The 18,408-nt window shown below is 36.5% G+C and overlaps 1 protein-coding gene and 1 long non-coding RNA gene across 3 annotated transcripts; one reads left to right on the top strand and one right to left on the bottom strand.

Annotated features, from left to right (window-relative positions):
- Positions 1–192: 192 nt before the first annotated feature.
- On the bottom strand, positions 193–3,661 carry LOC103434191 (uncharacterized). The gene is made up of 7 exons (XM_070820883.1): positions 3,231–3,661; positions 3,060–3,140; positions 2,708–2,758; positions 2,528–2,613; positions 1,447–1,491; positions 1,098–1,192; positions 193–730 (listed from the first exon to the last, which is right to left on the bottom strand). The coding sequence occupies exons 1-7, from the start codon at positions 3,508–3,510 to the stop codon at positions 355–357; spliced, it is 1,014 nt and encodes a 337-aa protein (XP_070676984.1). The 5' UTR covers positions 3,511–3,661; the 3' UTR covers positions 193–354.
- Positions 3,662–7,040: 3,379 nt separating this feature from the next.
- Positions 7,041–8,871, top strand: LOC108171593 (uncharacterized). Of its 2 annotated transcripts, XR_011579844.1 has the most exons (3): positions 7,041–7,345; positions 7,650–7,802; positions 8,723–8,871. It is a non-coding gene; the product is annotated as an uncharacterized lncRNA (long non-coding RNA). The 2 variants fall into 2 exon arrangements; XR_011579845.1 differs by lacking the exon at positions 8,723–8,871 and having other exon boundaries at positions 7,650–8,175.
- The last annotated feature ends 9,537 nt before the right edge of the window (positions 8,872–18,408 follow it).

Below are 18,408 nucleotides of genomic sequence, written 5' to 3' on the forward strand. Positions count from 1 at the left end.
GTATAAGAGAAAGTACAACTTAAAAATAAGCACCTACTGTTAGATCTTTAATCTAACGGTGGGTGACCCATTTCCTCTAAACACCCCTAGGGTTTAGGAGAACAGTTCTGACAAATCACAGCTGGTAAACATATGATAAAATGGGCAAAAAATTGTTACACTGGCAGATAATAACAATGCTAGTACCAGAAGGAAACCAAAGATAGGCTCAATATTATATAATCAAATACGAGTCAACGTAGCACAAACATCTACTAGTACAACTTACTTGTCCAAATTTAAATAAACCCACCCGTCCGAACCATATATATGATGTCAACAGCATATAAATTCATAAATTTAAGTGCATCCAACTTATTCCACCTCCATTTCTTCACGAAACCAACCAATCTTGAGCCTAGGATCTTTAATGTTTGAAAATATCACTCTCTTCTCAGGCTTGGCTGTAAATAATCCTTTCGCAAAACACCACATACTGAAACCCTTTGGTGCCGTACATAAAGATTCAACATCCTTCATCACTTCACTAACTGAAGGTACGTCACTACTATCAACAGCTACCGCACCACCTTTCCATTGGAAGAACATCGAACCATCTCCCACTTTCCACCCTCCTGCAACTACTACATCATTCTCATCTTTCTTAGCTTGTAGGACAAGTTGTTGAGTATCCGTTTTCCCCTTCCAGGATGACCTCGTCCGCTGAGGGGTTTCGACTGGCCTGACGTATCTTTATTGGAAAGTACACATATGAGGAAATTCAATAATAGGGTTTACTAACTAACTAACTAACTAACTAACTATATATATATATATATAAGAGAGATATAAATTCAAAACAAGTGAGATACTGCGTGATCACATTGATGTAAACTTCAACTGAACCATCAAAAACCCCAAACGACACCAATATATAGTATATGACTGCATTCACAAATATGCAAAAACAAACAAATGTAAAAAAAATTTCGTACCCAGTGCACAAGGCTCCCGCTTTACGCAGGGTCTGGGAGAGGTGAATGTCGGCTAGCCTTACCCCCATTTATGGAGAGGCTGCTCCCAAGAAACAAATGTAAAAAAATGAAGAAAATAATTACCTGTAAAGTTTTTCACATATATCCATCACGGGATCAGCATAAGCACCAACAACCTCATCAACCTTAACCCCGTTTTGATAGAAAAGGAATGTTGGCTGCAGCAAAATGCAATTTTTAGATGAAAGCGAGGCCGAATTATTTACTCAGCTTAATCTAACGGCCTAATTAGCCAATACAAGTATATATGTATAGCATGTATAGCTATTCTAAACCTTCAATTAGTAGATGGTAAGAAAACACCACAAGTTTTTTAATCATAATATAAACACAAAGGTTACATACATGAGCAATCAATGAACTAATTATGTTACGAACATGCAATGATAACAAAAGGGACAGAATCACTTACAAAAATGGCAACACCCAAATCATGTGCTATTGGGCGCAAGTCGCTCTATAAATAGAATAAACAATGTTAGGACAGTAATTTAAAGGGCATAACAAGATATAAGACCATAAGCCTTCTATATACCATACTGCATGACAAATGATAATTAGAGTATCGAAATAAAAGATCACTCCAGCAAATTTGCTTTATCAGGTATGACAATATTTATGTATGTTTTACCAAGGCAATGTATAGAACAGGGTAAGCAAAAGAGATAAAGATGCACCTAGTTGCACTAAGCATTGTGATTTGTGATTTGTGATGCGATCACAAACTGCCCAGAAAAACTCTGAGAAGAAACTTGATTTATGATAGAAAACTTATTTGTTCTTAGTATCATGGACTGCTAAATTCTACTTACAGCAGTTCTTCCTTATATATATTTGGAAAGTAAAAGGTAAAACCATAGAATTTTACAATCTTTGGTCTAATATTTATATGAACTCTAGTGGGTGAACTGTATACCTCCAAGTCATATTAAATCAATGATTTTCACTTGTTATTCATCAATTTTTTTTTTTGAACTTATGCACTACTGATGTTATCACGTAATCCAAAATGAAGTTCCCTTTGTTCGCCAAGTTATCCATGAAACCAAAAGAAATTTGAATTTTGTTTTGGTACAGAAGAGCATTTTACATAGAATTTGTGAAATGAATTTAAATATTCTTAACATTATTTCTAATTCCTAGCTTCACATTATAATACGATCCTGTTGGGAAAAAAAAAGTTGTTTTCATAAAGAAATAAAAGGTCGTACCCAGTGCATAAAGAAATAAAAGGTTGTTTTCATAAAGAAATCATTATAAAAAAACAAAAGTAAAAAACTTTAATTTCAAACAGTATAGCAACTGCCAGATAGCCAGGTAGTGAAAAATAAAAGTTAAATACTTGTCTAGTAATTTATTAAGATTTAAGATTCAAAAAACTAGAACCCACATGTTGTTTTCACCTTAATCTTAAGATGGGATACAAACAGTTTACAATATGAAAATATAGTTCCCAAATGATCCAATCAAGTTAGCAGATTAGGACACCATACCTCAACAGTAATCAGAACCTTGTATAGTTTTACATGTGGGAAATGCTCCCTGATCTTTCGAACGATTGGAATTGAGTACGTGACGGCTGCAAAAAGAATAGTACACCCAAATACAAGTTGCAGAGGAGCAGTTTACAAGAAATAACTTGACCGATAAAATTGTATTGCATCACAACTTACTATTTGGGCAAGCAGATGTAGTAAAGTAGAAAACTGCTGGCAAACGTCCACCTACAAAATAAATAAGAAGCTGCATAGAATAACAAGCAAGGTTTTGAAAGTTTTTTGTCCATGTTAAATGCAAAGGCGGTCCTTTTGGAAAGCCAGCCAGCCAGCAAGGGAGGAATATCCGAGTTCCAACTGAACTGAATATGCACTTATGGGTGGGAATTGTGAAGCAATTCTGATCAGATTATGGATCATTTTTTCATGATTGTTTTTTCTCATTATAATGTAATTAACTAACTAGTCCAAATCATACATGTTGTGTTCAATCCAATGGAATAATAGGTAGTAATCTGCAGTTGTTTACCTTTAACTTGTTTAATTGCTCTCTTATATTCCTTCTTTTCCGTCAACATGATCATGTCTTGGGGACTCGGAAACAGAAGTTCTGTAGAAACAGCCGGCAGCGCAGTCAGTGGCAGATAGATGATAAAAAACAGGAAGAGAGAGAGAAAGAGCGAGCGGGAGGGGTACTTACTTGAGCCTGGGCCTAAGGCCGAGGCCGAGAGTGCACCGGAGGCGGAGACCCTGGCTGGGAGTGAGGCCAAGGAGGAGGCGTATGCGTTGGAGGAAGGAATGGCAGATGCTGCTGCTGCGGTTGTTGGCATTGAATTGGGGGGGGCTAGGGTTTGGACCGTACGGTGATGATGAAGAAGACGACCTGGGATTGGGATTCGGGGGTTATAGCGATTGCCAATCCCAATCCCGATCATCGTCTCTCGTATCAAAACCCCACAATTCTTCCTCGCCATCTCCATCTCTCTCTCTCTTTCTCTCTACTCTCTGTCTCGCGTCGTCGGTCTCTGCTACGAATGAAGATATCTCTCTGTAGAGATGAACGCCTTTGAGACGATATAACGGCTGAGAGTTGTTCGAATTCTATTTATTTTTATTTTTACATTTATTATTCTAACTTTTTTGTTTTTTTGTTTTTTGTTTTTTTAGATTTATTGTTTTTTACAATTTATCAACGACAAAATTACAACATGGACTTCTCCTCCTCCTCCTCCATCGCAGTGTTGGTTTAGTTCCAATTCAATGGTACTTGTGTGACGCTTCAGCTGAGTCCGAAAAGACTTTCCTTGAATTGTTTTTCTATACTTGAATACTGATTGAATTATAAGCTGATAGGATCATTGATCCCCATAATCGGAAAAGAAAATTACGGGAAAGGAAAGAGCATAAAAAGTAGAAGAAATTAAAGTAAATTCATATCATTTCATTTCTCGTCGAGAAATTTTATTCAGACTCATTTATCTTCTTTTTACACCAAACTTATCCTCTTTTGTCTTTAAATTCTAAAAGTGTCCAATAATTCTCTTTTTACACCCATAATGAAAAAGAACAAAAAAATAAAAAATAAAATTACAACACTAAGAAATTCCGACCACCCCATCTCTCCAAACCCCGACCGCCCCCAATTTCTACCCGTCCCTAACCCCCCACCACCACCTCTCCTACCACCCACAATGAAAACTTCAAAGATCTCAGCCATCACTCACTCTACAAGGACTGTACAGTTAGATTGCTCGGGAACTTTATCACTCACTCTAATTTGTCGCAAATGAAGAACTTTAAGGGACTTGAAACTAGGAGTGTGTCTACAAGAGTGTAGACTTGGATTGTCAAAACTCATCAAGTTCTCCCATGCATAATGCAAGAACTGCTCCAACGTAGGCCCTTTATTTGCACTGATACTACTAGCTAGTACATAATAGCTTGTGGGCAAATGCATGTCGTTGGAAGCAAAAATGTCAGTGAAAAACTCCAACTCAAGTGTTTGAACTCTCTTTTCTAATGCAAACTGAATCCAGCTATCAATGGAACTTGCATTGCAAAAACCTAGAAAGAAGCAAGCCTTTAGTCGTTCTACGTTCGGGTCTTTATGTTGCGCCAACACATGATTCACCCATTTGGCATATCTAAAGCTTAGCTGGGATAGAAGTTGAGTGTTATGGTAAAAGCCCAGAAATACCACCATCACCTAGAAAGAATACTTGTAGCTGCTGCATGCTTGAGCGGCAAGAGAGCCAATATACTTTTCTAGTTTACCTTGGAGAACAAGGATTGTATGTATTATATTCCCAATTACGCAAAACATGAAAATTAAGCCGTAAAATTCTATTATATCTACCATGGTTCTGATGCTTGGTATGTTTCTCATACTATAATTGGGGCTGCTGTCGTGGGAAAAAAATAAGGGGTGCTACATTTTAGCCACTGTAAATGGATTTGAAAGAGAAGGTGGAGGAGAGGGATGGAGAACCTGATGAGTTGCAGAAGCTGGATTTGAATGAGGTGGAGGGCGGATAGGGAGTAAGAGAAGAGTTATAGCGAGAGAGGTTGAGATTGTAAATGGAGAGGAAAATGAGAGGCAAGGTGAGCGATGATGCAACCATGGTTCTGATGTTTAGGAATCAATGTTGATGGGTTTTAGGATTTTAATTAATGCCCAATTTCTGATTTCACATAATTCCTAATTTTTTAGGGTTTTAAACGTTCAGTTCAGTTAATAGAAAAGATGGGAGCTTTGGATGATTTCACATAAACTTATGTAATTTCATATTTCTGACTTGAGTTGTAGGTTTAGATGATTGTACATAAATGTCTGGATTTGGTGATTTGAAGGGTGCATGTAGGTTGTTTGATGACATGCATGAGAGAAATATGGTTTCTTGGAATGTAATGCATGGTGGGTATTGGAATGGTGGGAAGCCAGAGTGTGCATTGAAGTTTAGGAAAATGGTGGGCATGGGATTGAAGGGGAACGAAAGTATCATGGTGAATATGCTTGTAGCTTGTGATCGGTATGCTAGATGGAATGAAGGAAGGTCAAACAGAGGAGACCCGTAACTGAACACGCATTGGAGTTGTTTAGTCCCAGCCGCATGATTTCATTAAAAATGATCCGACGGTTCTGCGTGTGATTTTCAATTTTTTCAAAAATTCTTAGAAATCCATGAAAGAAATCTATACAAATTCACAAAGATCGTAATGAAAATCTATGTAAATCTGCCAAATTCATATAGGATTATAAAGTATATTAAAATTCTTTGAAATCTGTCACTTAAAAAAGTCCATTAAAATCTTCTAAAATCCAAATTGACTACACCCCTAAGAGTATAGACTTTGAATCAGCAAATTAAAAGCAAAACAAAACAAAAGATTAATTAAGTAAAAGTCTTTGCCATATGAAAACTTCCAAACCAACACACCGCTTTGCTGCTTTTCTTTCCGACAAATAACTCATACATAAAGATATCAAGAGTACTTTTAGTCGGTTAGCTCCTTTTGTGTTTGACTTAAATAGGGAGGAACCCTTTCTCATTCAGTTTGAGCTCTTTTGAACCAGAATGGTTTTTTAAAGATATAGACATTTTCGGCAATGTCCTTGGACAGATTTTCATCTCCACTCGTGTGCTGTGTTAGAATTTGGATGATATCTAACCAAAATTTAATCATCTATCTTTAAACGTCCCAACACTTAATCGTTAGAATTTAGCAAGAAGAGTACATATGTTTCTTTCGAAGATAATGGACGGAATGAATGCTTTTGAAATTCCAATATCTAACCTATATAGACCGTTCCAAAGGTTGTAACCTATTAGATGAGTCGCAATTGTTCTAATTTTGACCTTAATTGAGGTAACCTTTCAAAAACAATTTAGTTAATTCAACCGCGGAAACGTATGAATAGACCCGTTAAATCCTTTTATAGAAATACGCATCAACATGTTGTTCATTAAGACCGACTGGTCGCTACTGTTCTTGGTATGTATTAAGGGGGATATGTTTAGCCAATTCGGTTGGAAATAGTATATCAATTGGGGAGGCTGGACAAGGACTCTAGGAAAATCTATACGAAATTGTCTTTGCAAGAGACATTGTTGGGTTATTGTTTGCCCTGGATCTCGTACATCGAATTATTGTCGCATATATGAGCATGACCTGATACTGTTCATTTTAAAATAAATTTTTGTAGGACTATAGATTCTAAACGGGAACATATTTAATCATTTCGGTTCGAGATGGCCTAACTAATAAAGCATCGAACTAAAAGCATACAAATTCTATAGGGCTATGTATCTTCCTTTCGATAAATTGCCTGGCATGATATATGTAATTTGAGTAATTAATTATAAAAAAATCAGAATATTTTGGAAGTTTTTTTTTTTTAATTTTTAATTTTAATTTTATCGAAATAACAAAAGAGGCAATTTAAATTCACTTTTTAACCGATCGAAGTCGGCTCTCTCCCTATTTATACATCACCATTGACAATCCAAATAACGCTAAAACCCTAATTTGTGAAAATCTCTCTCTTGACTCTCTCTGCCGTCTTTTCTTCGTGGAAAGCCATGGCCAAATCCAAAGAAAAAACTAGAACCAAACCGAAATCCAAGTCTCACCTCCCTCACGCTAAAACCCTACTTGTGCAATCTCTCTTTCTCTCTGACGACGACGCCAAGACAAAAGTGAAAGCCAAATCCAATTACAAATTCGGAGCCAAACCCAAATCCAAGTATCGTGTGAGATCCGGGCCCGTGGAGAAACCCCAACGAGAAGTCCTCCATATCCAGAGACCTAATCATGGTATGGCTTTTGATTTTTGTTTTAGGGTTTGTGCTGGGAAGATTACCTTGAATCTTTTTTTATTTGACTAATTGAGTAATATAAATAACCCTCAACATCTCCCATGGATCTAACGTTCTTCAGATTCACAGTTCTATTCAACTCAATTGCTACTTAATAATTGTGTAATTGGCTCGTTACATGTTTCTTAAGACTCTGTAGTATACATACTGTGTTGCAAGAAAAATTATGCTATGGTTATAACCTCTATACGTGTGATTTGCTTCTTGTTCTTGTATTTAACAATGGAACTGCTAACAAACAGAAAAACAAAAATGTTTACTAAAAGACGTTGGAGACTCTAAGGCTCAACTCCAGATCGAGGGAAGAGCTGAACAAGAAGAACGTAATTTCGGGCGCTGTAGAGTTTGCCGTAAGGAAAATGAACACTTCAGTTCGGCCTGCCCATATTGGAATGGTGTCCCACCAGGCGCTATTGTTGGCGATGGCTATGGTGTAGTTTGTGGTCTTTTTACTCGTAGACTCTACAAAAACCCCAACCGTTGTGCCCACCCTGGTGGTTCCTCGAAGGGACGTCTTATTGTCGCATATTGTAACTACTGTAGGATTATTGGTCTCCATTGGTCGGAAAAGTGTCCTGAACGTCCCAAGGACAAACCATATAAACCTCTACGTCCCAAGGACAAACCATATAAACCTCTATTCATCTCATCCTCTAAGCCGAAGCTGCTGAAGAAAACATATTGAACGATTAAGAAGTGTGTCGAGTCTTGCCCTTTGGTAATGGTGTTTAATAATAAATGGAATGCAATACACAATGCATTTGCAGGTCTTCATTGCCATTTTTTAGTCGTTGAGTTTTTCTCCATGTGACTCAAAGTTCTTTTCAGAATTCTTAAGCTCGTTACTTTGGGTGTACGTTTGTTAATTACTTTGCTCCTGAACATTATTTTTATATTTGATGAGATTAAGTTGGTGATAAAATTTCTTAAGTTTTGTGACACTTGATCACAGAAAATGAGTGAATCGTGGATAGCAGATTCAATAAAGATGTGTATGCAGTCTGCCTATTAATCGCATACTAATTGGTTTATCATTCATGAGACAAAAATTCTCGTTATCATTATAATGGGCGCCACTTGCCTTTAAAATAAAAATTTAATTGCGCACTCCTCGTAAAAGTATTTTTCGTTGAGTACTCCCTCCTTTCTTTTTCTTTTTTTTTTATAACAAATATTTGTTTGATTTTTGCATGTTTAATTTGTTTCATAACTTGAGTTCTTGATGTAGGCCTTGTCAATTGAGTTCTTCGCGTAATAGTCTTTCTGATCACAATGTTGATGGGGCCGAGTTAGAATCATTTATCGCCTTGATCAGAAACGAGAAAATGCTGCAAAACAAGTTCACTTATAAAACTACTATCAGTAATCCTTTTATGTATCCTCTGCAATACTTTGCAAAGTATTGTGTACTGCAGATTGTTGCCTAAGTTTGGAATTTTAAATACAAACATCGAATTGAAGAGAGTCGTCAATTTATACATGAAAAAAATCTATATCCAATAGAGCTAGTCCTGTGAGTACATGACTCCAACTTCTAGTATAAGTAAAACTTCTCAACTCGGTTTTATAAGTAGCGTCATACAAAGAAACAAAACAAAAAGAATTGTAAGACACCCTTTTATAAATAGCATTATAAAAAGAAAAAATATAAACATAATTGTAAGACACCCTTTTTTAACATGACATTTTTCTTCTTTTTGCTCGAGCTATAGTTGAAACATTGAGTCTCCGACACATCCTTTTGTAATTTTTTTCTCTTGTTATGTTTGTTTGTAGAATTGTAAGACACCCAAATCCGCTAATCAGGAAAAAAACCAAGGGTATCGAGTTTGCAGAATTGTAAGACACCCAAATCAGCTAAGCAGGAAAAAACCAAGGGTCTCGAAGAGATTAGGGATGGATCGCCTGGGATTCACTCAACCAAGGGTAGGCGGATATGGTAATTGGTATTTTTCGAATCTAATAGATCTTGAAAGAGGCGAATTGCCATAATAGTTAACGGAGCTTTCTTGTCGTTGCTAATCATGGATTCGCTCACACGACCAAACCAAACGCTTGATTGAAAAAAGGAGAAATCACTCTACCTGGATTCAATCTATTTCATTAAATATCAGTATAATTGTTGATGTGTCATTCATATATTATATGGCAAGCAATAGGAAGATGAATAGACAGATAAATATTCTTCGTATAATATTAGACATTAGTCAAGAAGCACTTTACAAGATCTTAAACATTTAAATATATTTGAAAAAAATTTAAAATTTCAATGTAAAATCAATTGATAATATAAGGAGTATTATTTATAAGCACATCAATTCATAGTTCCTTCGCAAATGAACCTCAAAATACCAAGAGCACCATTCCCTTATGCAAAGCTTTCAGATAGTGTCATCTTGAGATCCATCCGAGCTCTCTGCATTTCAGGGTAGGAAAAACTTTACTTTTAGTGCTGGTGCCCTCCATGTTGAATTATTATTAAGTTGAAATGGGACACCACGACTTAAATTGATTTTGAGATCGTTTATGTTAGTTTTTGGGATGTACACTTGGGTGTATATATTGATCTTATATGTTTAATATGAAAAAGTGATTGACTGAAGAGTTACTTTATATTTGTTAAAAATTGTAATTTTAGATTACAAAAGAGAAAATATTTGATTCATCACACGATGTTCTTAATAGGTATCTGAATTGACATATGTGACGCAAGTGATTACGGCACATATTAAAGTAACATGCGATGATTACAACACGCTTATACATTTAATATGTGATATGAAAAATTTACATTACTTTGTATCCAAAAAAAAATATATATACATCACTGATAATTCGTCATATATAGTACGAATTTTCATATTTATGTACGAATATTTGCCGCCACATAAATACCATATAGGTGGATGAAGAATAGTTAAACAATGTATCGGTATTTTTCTCATGATGCCACACACATAAAGAATTTCTTTATTCTTCTTAGTAATGATCTATTTGAGAGGAAAACAAGATATGAGATTACCTAAAAACGGGAAATACATATCATTCTTAATGGCACATGAAAAACTAAATCCACGAGAATAAGGAAATTTATATTATTGATTATTTCGTCCTAAAGGCTAACATAGAAAATAACTTTGAAAATTAAAAAAAGGTTTTAGGTTGTATATATACTCACATTCTATTATTTGGAAAAACTTTCCTGCTTTCCCATTATCCAACAAGAAAATTAATAAAACGTGTGTGATTAAGATTGAATTTTGATAAAACTTACTCTAAACACTATAAGCTCACATAATAACATCGTACGTATTAAAAAATTACGCTTACATGATGAGGATCTGCTTCGATCATTTATTTTTCCATGACTTGTGAGAGTTGACTTTCCTTTGTTAACTTCTTCCCGAGTCCAAATAGGGGGTTGACCTTGTTATAATCTTAACTATAAAGACGAGGCGCATGCACGTCCCGAATCGTGGAGTCATATACTCAAAGTATAATGTTAATAGTTAAAGGCACCATGATATGATGAATAGTTCTACATCAGAGGATCACTTATGTCGATATGATAGTCACACTGAAATTATTGTATACATGTAGGTCCTATGGCGGGGGCAGGGCCCTTACCGAACAAAACTTGTATACATATGGTACTTTGTTTTTTTCCCTGTGCTACACTAACCATGTGACTGGCCACAGAAACATGTCCCATATGTTTGACACACTGTTTTTGGTAGGACACACACAACACAAACTTGCTTTTCTAGCACATAAAAATAAAATAAGGTTTTCAGAGTGGAGGATTTGTTGTACAACTGCAAAATAAAGCTTTAAAATTTCATTTCTCATGGCTTCGAATAAAAATAGATAAAAAAAGAGCCAGTTTTTTCATTTTTTTGGATGCTTTTTTCGTGAATGAGAGGAGTCTCCTACTACCTGCACCAATGAGTCGATATGAAAAATGGCAGGGGGAATCTGCGACTGCTGGCAACTGGGTCCTTAATTTGGTATAAGATATGAGAAAGTGAGATTGTTGTCTATGGAAAGGAGGCACATACTGTGAAGCATCTCATTCTCAGAGGACTAACAAAATGGAACATATATGAAATGGGGCAGCCAAAAATGTTTATTAGGGGGAAGAGAAGTGTCCTTTGAAATAATTTCTTGATTTTTTTATTTTTTGATTAAGTTAAGCTAATTAGTTGGTTAAGAAACTTACAATGAAGAAACTAACAAAGATATTCTATATTGAGAGGAAGCAATATTCTAATCAATTACCTACATCATTGAAGACGTCCTTTTTGGCCCAACTAAACATCAGTCCACCATATAAAAGAAAAGAAAAAAGCCCTAAATTCCTCAATCGAACAATGTCGCTCAGAAATTTCTATAGAGAGGCACCAACCATTGTCACTACGACACTGTCAATGATTTTCTCCACCGCTTATGCGAGCAAAAATACCTCTTTGGAAGTTTTGGTGAGCTCTTGGGAAATTGTGCTAGAATTGTCGACAAGCCATCCATGTGATCTTCGATGGTATCTTTGCTATCGGTATTGTTGCTTGCTTGCGGTGGAGCAAATCATTGACAGTGTCATAGTGACAATGGTAGGTACCTTTCTTTTGAAATTTCTAAGCGACATTGTTCGAATGATAATTTTTTTTTTCCTGTGGTGGACTAGTACTTGGGTCGTGCTAGAAAGCACTATCATCTCCAATGATGTAGGTAATTGTAATACATTAATGAGTGGTAGAGATACAATAGGGGTTGGGTCAACCCGAATCAACTAATTCGCAACTTGATTTAGAACCAAATCAGGTGGGTTAGAAGAAAGAAAAATCCTCCCAAACCCAACTTGAAGTCAACCCCATCATTTATTGGGTTGGGTTGGGTTGATGCCTTGATGCCCATGTCATCCCAAACCCAACTCGATTTTGAGCTCAAATTCGCTCATGCACATAGTACCCATCCCTCATCATATTACAAATTATGTGAAAGTTTGGAATGACTATATTTGAAGTTTATTGTTGGTTTTAATATGGATAATGAATGATAGTGTTACTTTTACATTTCTTTTGGTTGAAGCTTTGGTAAATGTCTTGTAATTTAATTTGAAGTTTATTTTGTGTGGATGGTGATGTGTAAACGAAATTTTAACTGATATTGACGTTGTTTGGTTGCAAATTTGAAAAATCATGCAGCATAAGATGATATAAAATTGAACTCGACATTTGACTCAAAAAAAAAAAAGATTGAACTCGTAAAGTTGGACTAACCCGAACCAACTCAAATAAGCTTGAACTCAGTTAAACCCAACTGAAACCTGTATTATGAAGGTTGGGTTGAGTCTAATATGCCCGACCCATTCGAGTTGCACCTCTAATGAGTGGAGACAGGTGTCAAATTCATTATGTCTACCGAGGAGGGAATGTTGTAAAATACAAGCGCTGGTAGGGGTTTTTTAGACCCAAAAAGAAGCCCCATGAGCCGAAGAAAGATAAAAAAAATTCAAGGCCCCATCCAATGACCCAAACCTTGCAGGCTATACCTATAACATACATGATTGTTCATGCATGACAAATTTGCAGTCTCTGAGTCTATATCAATAATAAAAAAAGTGTCCAGAAAATTAAAAAGAAAAATCATCTATATTTCATTCAGCACTACTGCTTGTAAATTGTTAAACAACGGATTCCTTAAATGGGGTTGCAAAACAAACAACCATGCTTCTTGCTTGAGCTTTAACATTATTGTTTGCTCTCAAAGGTAATAAAGAATAAACAAATTTAAGGAAAAAAATGGTAAAAAGAATTACAATGTCAATAATTTTCAATTTATAGCTGAATTCAGCTACCTTGGGAGACCATGATCATCAAGAACTAATTTGGTCTTAGCTTTTTAGTGTCACTGGGAACAGAAGCAATAGCTGCTGCAAAACTAAAAACGTGACCTGGGAAGGCTTCTTGCGTTGCATGTCCTCCACCAGCAACGTCCATTCCAAATGCGCACCGTCCAACAAAATCTCTAAATCTAGAAAACAATTTATTTTTCAATCGTACATCCTACAACTTAATTTGGTCTGATTGAGACGGTGTAGATGATCAGATGATGGGTGGGGTCTTATTTCGAGCCTTTGAGTTCAAGAGACAAGAGAGAGACCGAGTGAAACGGAGAGATGGCAGAGCAAGGGCTAGAAAGCACTATAATCTCCAATGATGTAGGTAATTGTAATACATTAATGAGTGGTAGAGATATAATAGGGGTTGGGTCAACCCGAATCAACTAATTCCCAACCTGATTTTTAACCAAATCAGGCGGGTTAGAAGGAAGAAAAATCCTCCAAAAACCCAACCCGAAGTCAACCCCATCATTTATTGGGGGGGGCAGGGTTGATGCCTTGCCGCTCATGTCATCCCAAACCCAACCCGATTTTGAGCTCGAATTTGCTCATGCACATATTACCCATCCCTCATCATATTATAAATTATGTGAAAGTTTTGGAATGACTATATTTGAAGTTTATTGTTGGTTTTAATATGGATAATGAATGATAGTGTTACTTTTACATTTCCTTTGGTTGAAGCTTTGTTAAACATCTTGTAATTTAATTTCAACTTTGCATGGTTGAAACATTAGAAATAGTTTCCAAGTTGTTTGCTCTAACTTTTGTGTGGATGGTGATGTGTAAATGAAATTTTAACTAATATTGACGTTGTTTGGTTGCAAAATTGAAAAATCATGCAACATACGGTGTTATAAAATTGAACTCGACATTTGACCCAAAAAAAAAAAGATTGAACTCGTAAAGTTGGACTTACCCAAACGAACTCGAATAAGCTTGAACTCAATTAAACCCAACTAAAACCCGTATTATGAAGGTTGGGTTGATTGTCTAACCCGCCCGACCCACCTGAGTTGCACCCCTAATGAGTGGAAACAGGTGTCAAATTCATTATGTCTATTGAGAAAGAATGTTGTAAAAAATAAGCACTTGTGGAAGGTTTTAGACCCAGAAAGAGGCCCCATGACCCAAAGAAAGACAAAAAAATTTAAGGCCCCATCCAATGATCCAAACCTTGCAGGCTGTACCTATAACCTACATAATTGTTCATGCATGACAAATTTGAATTCTCCGAGTCCATATCAATAATAAAAAAGCGTCCATAAAATTAAAAAGAAACATCATCTAAATTTCATCAGCACTACTGCTTGTAAATTGTTAAACAATGGATTCCTTAAATGGGGTTGCAAAACAACAGTGCTTCTTGCTTGAGCTTTAACATGAGAACTTTAATGAAAGGCTTCCAGTACTGTTTATTTTAACGAAAAAAAAAAAACAGTAAAAAGAATAAACAAATTTAAGGAAAAAACAGTAAAAATAATTACAATGTCAATATTTTTCTAGGGTAAATTACACAGTAGCCCCTTAGGTATTGAGGTTATTACAACCTCATACAACAACTTTAAAACATTTTACTTTTATATCTCATGTACTATTTTATTTCAAAACAACACCTCCGTTAGATTTTCCATCCAATGGACTGTTAAATGCTGACGTGGCTGCCACATTTGTATTGATGTGGCTGCCACATGGCAAAAATAATAATTTTTTATACATTAATAATATTATAATATTAACCCTATTAAAAAAAATTAAAAAAACAAAAAAAAAAAACAAGAACAACCCGAACCCAATCCCCTTCATTTCCCCCACCTATCTGTAACTCCCCCAGAAGAAGAAGAAACCAAACCCCTCCCCCTCCCGCCGAAGACCCACTTGCCTTTCCCCCATCGCGACGACCCACTTGCTGTGAAACCCCCCCGCGCGACGACCCATCTGCAGTGACCCACCCCCCCTGGCGCAACGACCCACCTGTCGTGACCCCCCCCCCACGATGACCCACTTGCTGTGAACACCCCCCGGCGCGATGATCCACCTGTCGTGACCCCCCTGCGATGACCCATCTAGGCACCTCTGCCCTTCCCATCGATGATAAGCTCGCGACCCCCCCGGGCGACGGTTGCAGGTATTTGGGTTGTGGGTTGTGGGTTGTGGTTTTGCAGGTAGTGGGTTGCGGGTTGTGGTTTTGCAGGTATTTGGGTTGCAGGGGTTTCTAAGAAAACTAGTGAAAAAAAAGCAGATAAGTGATTAAAGGTGGGGGCTTTGAGGCGGGAGAGGTGGAGGGGGATATGAGTTTTGGGGGAAAGAGACACATGGAGGCAGAGGGTGGCGGGGGAAGAGGTGGGGAGATGGGTGGAATTCGAAGTTCAAACCCTAGAGAAGGAGAGGGAATGAAGGAATTAAAAAAGGGTGTCAAGGAGTGTGTTGGGGTTGGTGTGGAGGAAGAAGAAGAGTGGGAGAGATGGGTAAGGGGGTGGGGACAGACGGACGGGAAGGAAGAGATGGGTAAGGGGGTGGGGGTGAGATGTGGGGTTGTGGGGAAGGGGATCTGGGTTCGGGTTTTCTGGTTTTTTTTTTTTTTTTTTTTTTAGGGTTAATATTATAATATTATTAATGTATAAAAATTTATTTATTTTTGCCATGTGGCAACCACATCAGCACAAATGTGGCAGCCACGTCAGCATTTAACAGTCCATTGGATGGAAAATCTAACGGAGGTGTTGTTTTGAAATAAAATAGTACATGATGTATGAAAGTGAAATGTTTTAAAGTTGTTGTATTAGGTTGTAATAACCTCAATACCTGAGGGGCTACTGTGTAATTTACCCATTTTTCTATTTATAGCTGAATTCAGCTACCTTGGGCGACCATGATCATCAAGAACTAATTTGGTCTTAGCTTTTTAATGTCACTGGGAACAGAAGCAGTAGTTGCTGCAAGACTAACAACGTGGCCTGGGAAGGCTTCTTGCGTTGCATGTCCTCCACCGGCAACGTCCATTCCAAATGCGCACCGTCCGTTGCCGCGTCCCGGAATATGAGTGCAAGGATTGCCCCCGGTCGGAGGCACCTTACCCCGAAGTGATTGAACGTGGAGAGAATCATTTTGTGTCCGGTGATCTCCCTCTAATGGCCTCATAGCCAAAACTTCATGGAAACCAGATACCCATAACAATATTGTGAAAGCAAATGCAACATTTTGGTACTTTTTTTTTTTAAGAAAGTAGGCTATTTTTGTATACCTACAAACAATATGAAATTAATGGAAATCTTCTATGTTTATGCCATTAATGGAGTGGGAGGGTTTGGTATGTATAGAGATGAATAATTGTGTAGATAATAGTAATAAATTAGGGTTTAACTGGAGTTTAGTGCGTTATGTCTGATTAGTTTGACTTGGAGCCGCGGTGTTCTACTTTATATATGTTTGACCCACTAAACTAGCGTCCATTGAGATGCAGGAATTGGTCTTGGGTGGAGGCCATGTGGAAAATGAAAAATAAAAAGAATTCAGGGTGAGCCAAAATTTAAATTTTTTTTGGTTGTCAATACCAAAAAGTTTCAGTCCCAAAATATTAAAAGAAAAAGAAAAAAAAATCCAGATCTATGCGTATATATATATATATATATTTTTTTTTTTTTTTTTTTTTTTTATTTTTGCGGTTTCAGTTAGATATTTTGTATATAATCCAACCATGATTTTTCGTAGTTAGAAGCAGTGCAAAATAAGTCTTTTGGTCATTTTGATTATGGTTGATGAATTTTCTACTCTTCTAAACAATAGTTCATGTTGTATAACGACATTCAATAGGTCATGCAAACAAATTAACCTTAAGCAAGTGACCATTTACAACAGTGGTAGAATGGTGTTGAGTTCTTGCATGACGGAGTAGGTTCAACCTCTGCTAATATAATATCTAATCTAACAAAATCTATTGTTTAACAAAAAAAACAAAAACAAATTAACCTTGAAATTGCATGTGAAAAGTCGTGGCTAGGTTTGAGTAGCTTTAATTTCGGCTTGTAAGTTCACTGAAATTGCGTACAAATTTAGGTGTAAGCGTTGCCGGCGTTGTATAAGAGTATAGACTTTGAATCAGCAAACTAAAAGCAAAACAAAACAAAAGAATAATTAAGTAAAAGTTTTTGCCATATGAAGACTTCCAATCCAACACACCGCTTTGCTGCTTTTCTTTCCAACAAACAACTCATACATAAAGATATCAAGAGTACTTCTAGTCGGTTAGCTCCTTTTGTGTTTTGACTTAAATAGGGAGGAACCCTTTCTCATTCAGTTTGAGCTCTTTTGAACCAGAATGGTTTGTTAAAGATCTTTTTCGGCAATGTTCTTTGGACAGAATTTCTTCTCCACTCGTGTGCTGCGTTAGAGTCTGAACGATATCTAATCAAAATTTAATCATCTATCTTTAAGCGTCTTAACACTTAATCGTTAGAATTTAGCAAGAAGAGTACATATGTTTCACTCGAAGATAAATGGACGGAATGAATGCTTTTGAAATTCTAATATCTAACCTATATAGACAGTTCCAAAGGTTGCAACCTATTAGATGAGTCGCAATATATTGTTCTAATTTAGACCTTAATTGAGGTAACCTTTCAAAAACAATTTAGTTCGTTCAACCGCGGAAATGTATATATGAATAGACCCGTGAAATCCTTTTATAGAAATACGCATCAACACGTTGTTCATTAAGACCGACTGGTCGCTACTGTTTTTGGTATGTATTAAGGGGGATATGTTTAGCCAATTCGGTTGGAGATAATATATCAGTTGGGTAGGCTGGACAAGGACTCTAGGAAAATCTATACGAAATTGTCTTTGCAAGAGACATTGTTGGGTTATTGTTTTCCCTGGATCTCGTACATCGAATTATTATCGCATATATAAGTATGACCTGATACTGTTCATTTTAAAATAAATTTTTGTGGGACTATAGATTCTAAACGGGAACATATTTAGTCATTTCGGTTCGAGATGGTCTAACTAATCAAGCATTGAACTAAAAGCATACAAATTCTATAGGGCCATGTATCTTCCTTTCGATAAATTGCCTGGCATGATATATGTAATTTGAGTAA

Source organism: Malus domestica, chromosome 04, assembly GCF_042453785.1.
Source record: "Malus domestica chromosome 04, GDT2T_hap1".
Taxonomy (NCBI): domain Eukaryota; kingdom Viridiplantae; phylum Streptophyta; class Magnoliopsida; order Rosales; family Rosaceae; genus Malus; species Malus domestica.

Coding starts and splice junctions, on each gene's coding strand:
- LOC103434191 (XM_070820883.1), bottom strand. CDS start 3,510: ATGGAGATGGCGAGGAAGAATTGTGGGGTTTTGATACGAGAGACGATG. Junction 1,492..2,527: donor AGGTTCTGATTACTGTTGAG/GTATGGTGTCCT, acceptor TTCTATTTATAG/AGCGACTTGCGCCCAATAGC. Junction 731..1,097: donor ATATGTGAAAAACTTTACAG/GTAATTATTTTC, acceptor TTTCCAATAAAG/ATACGTCAGGCCAGTCGAAA.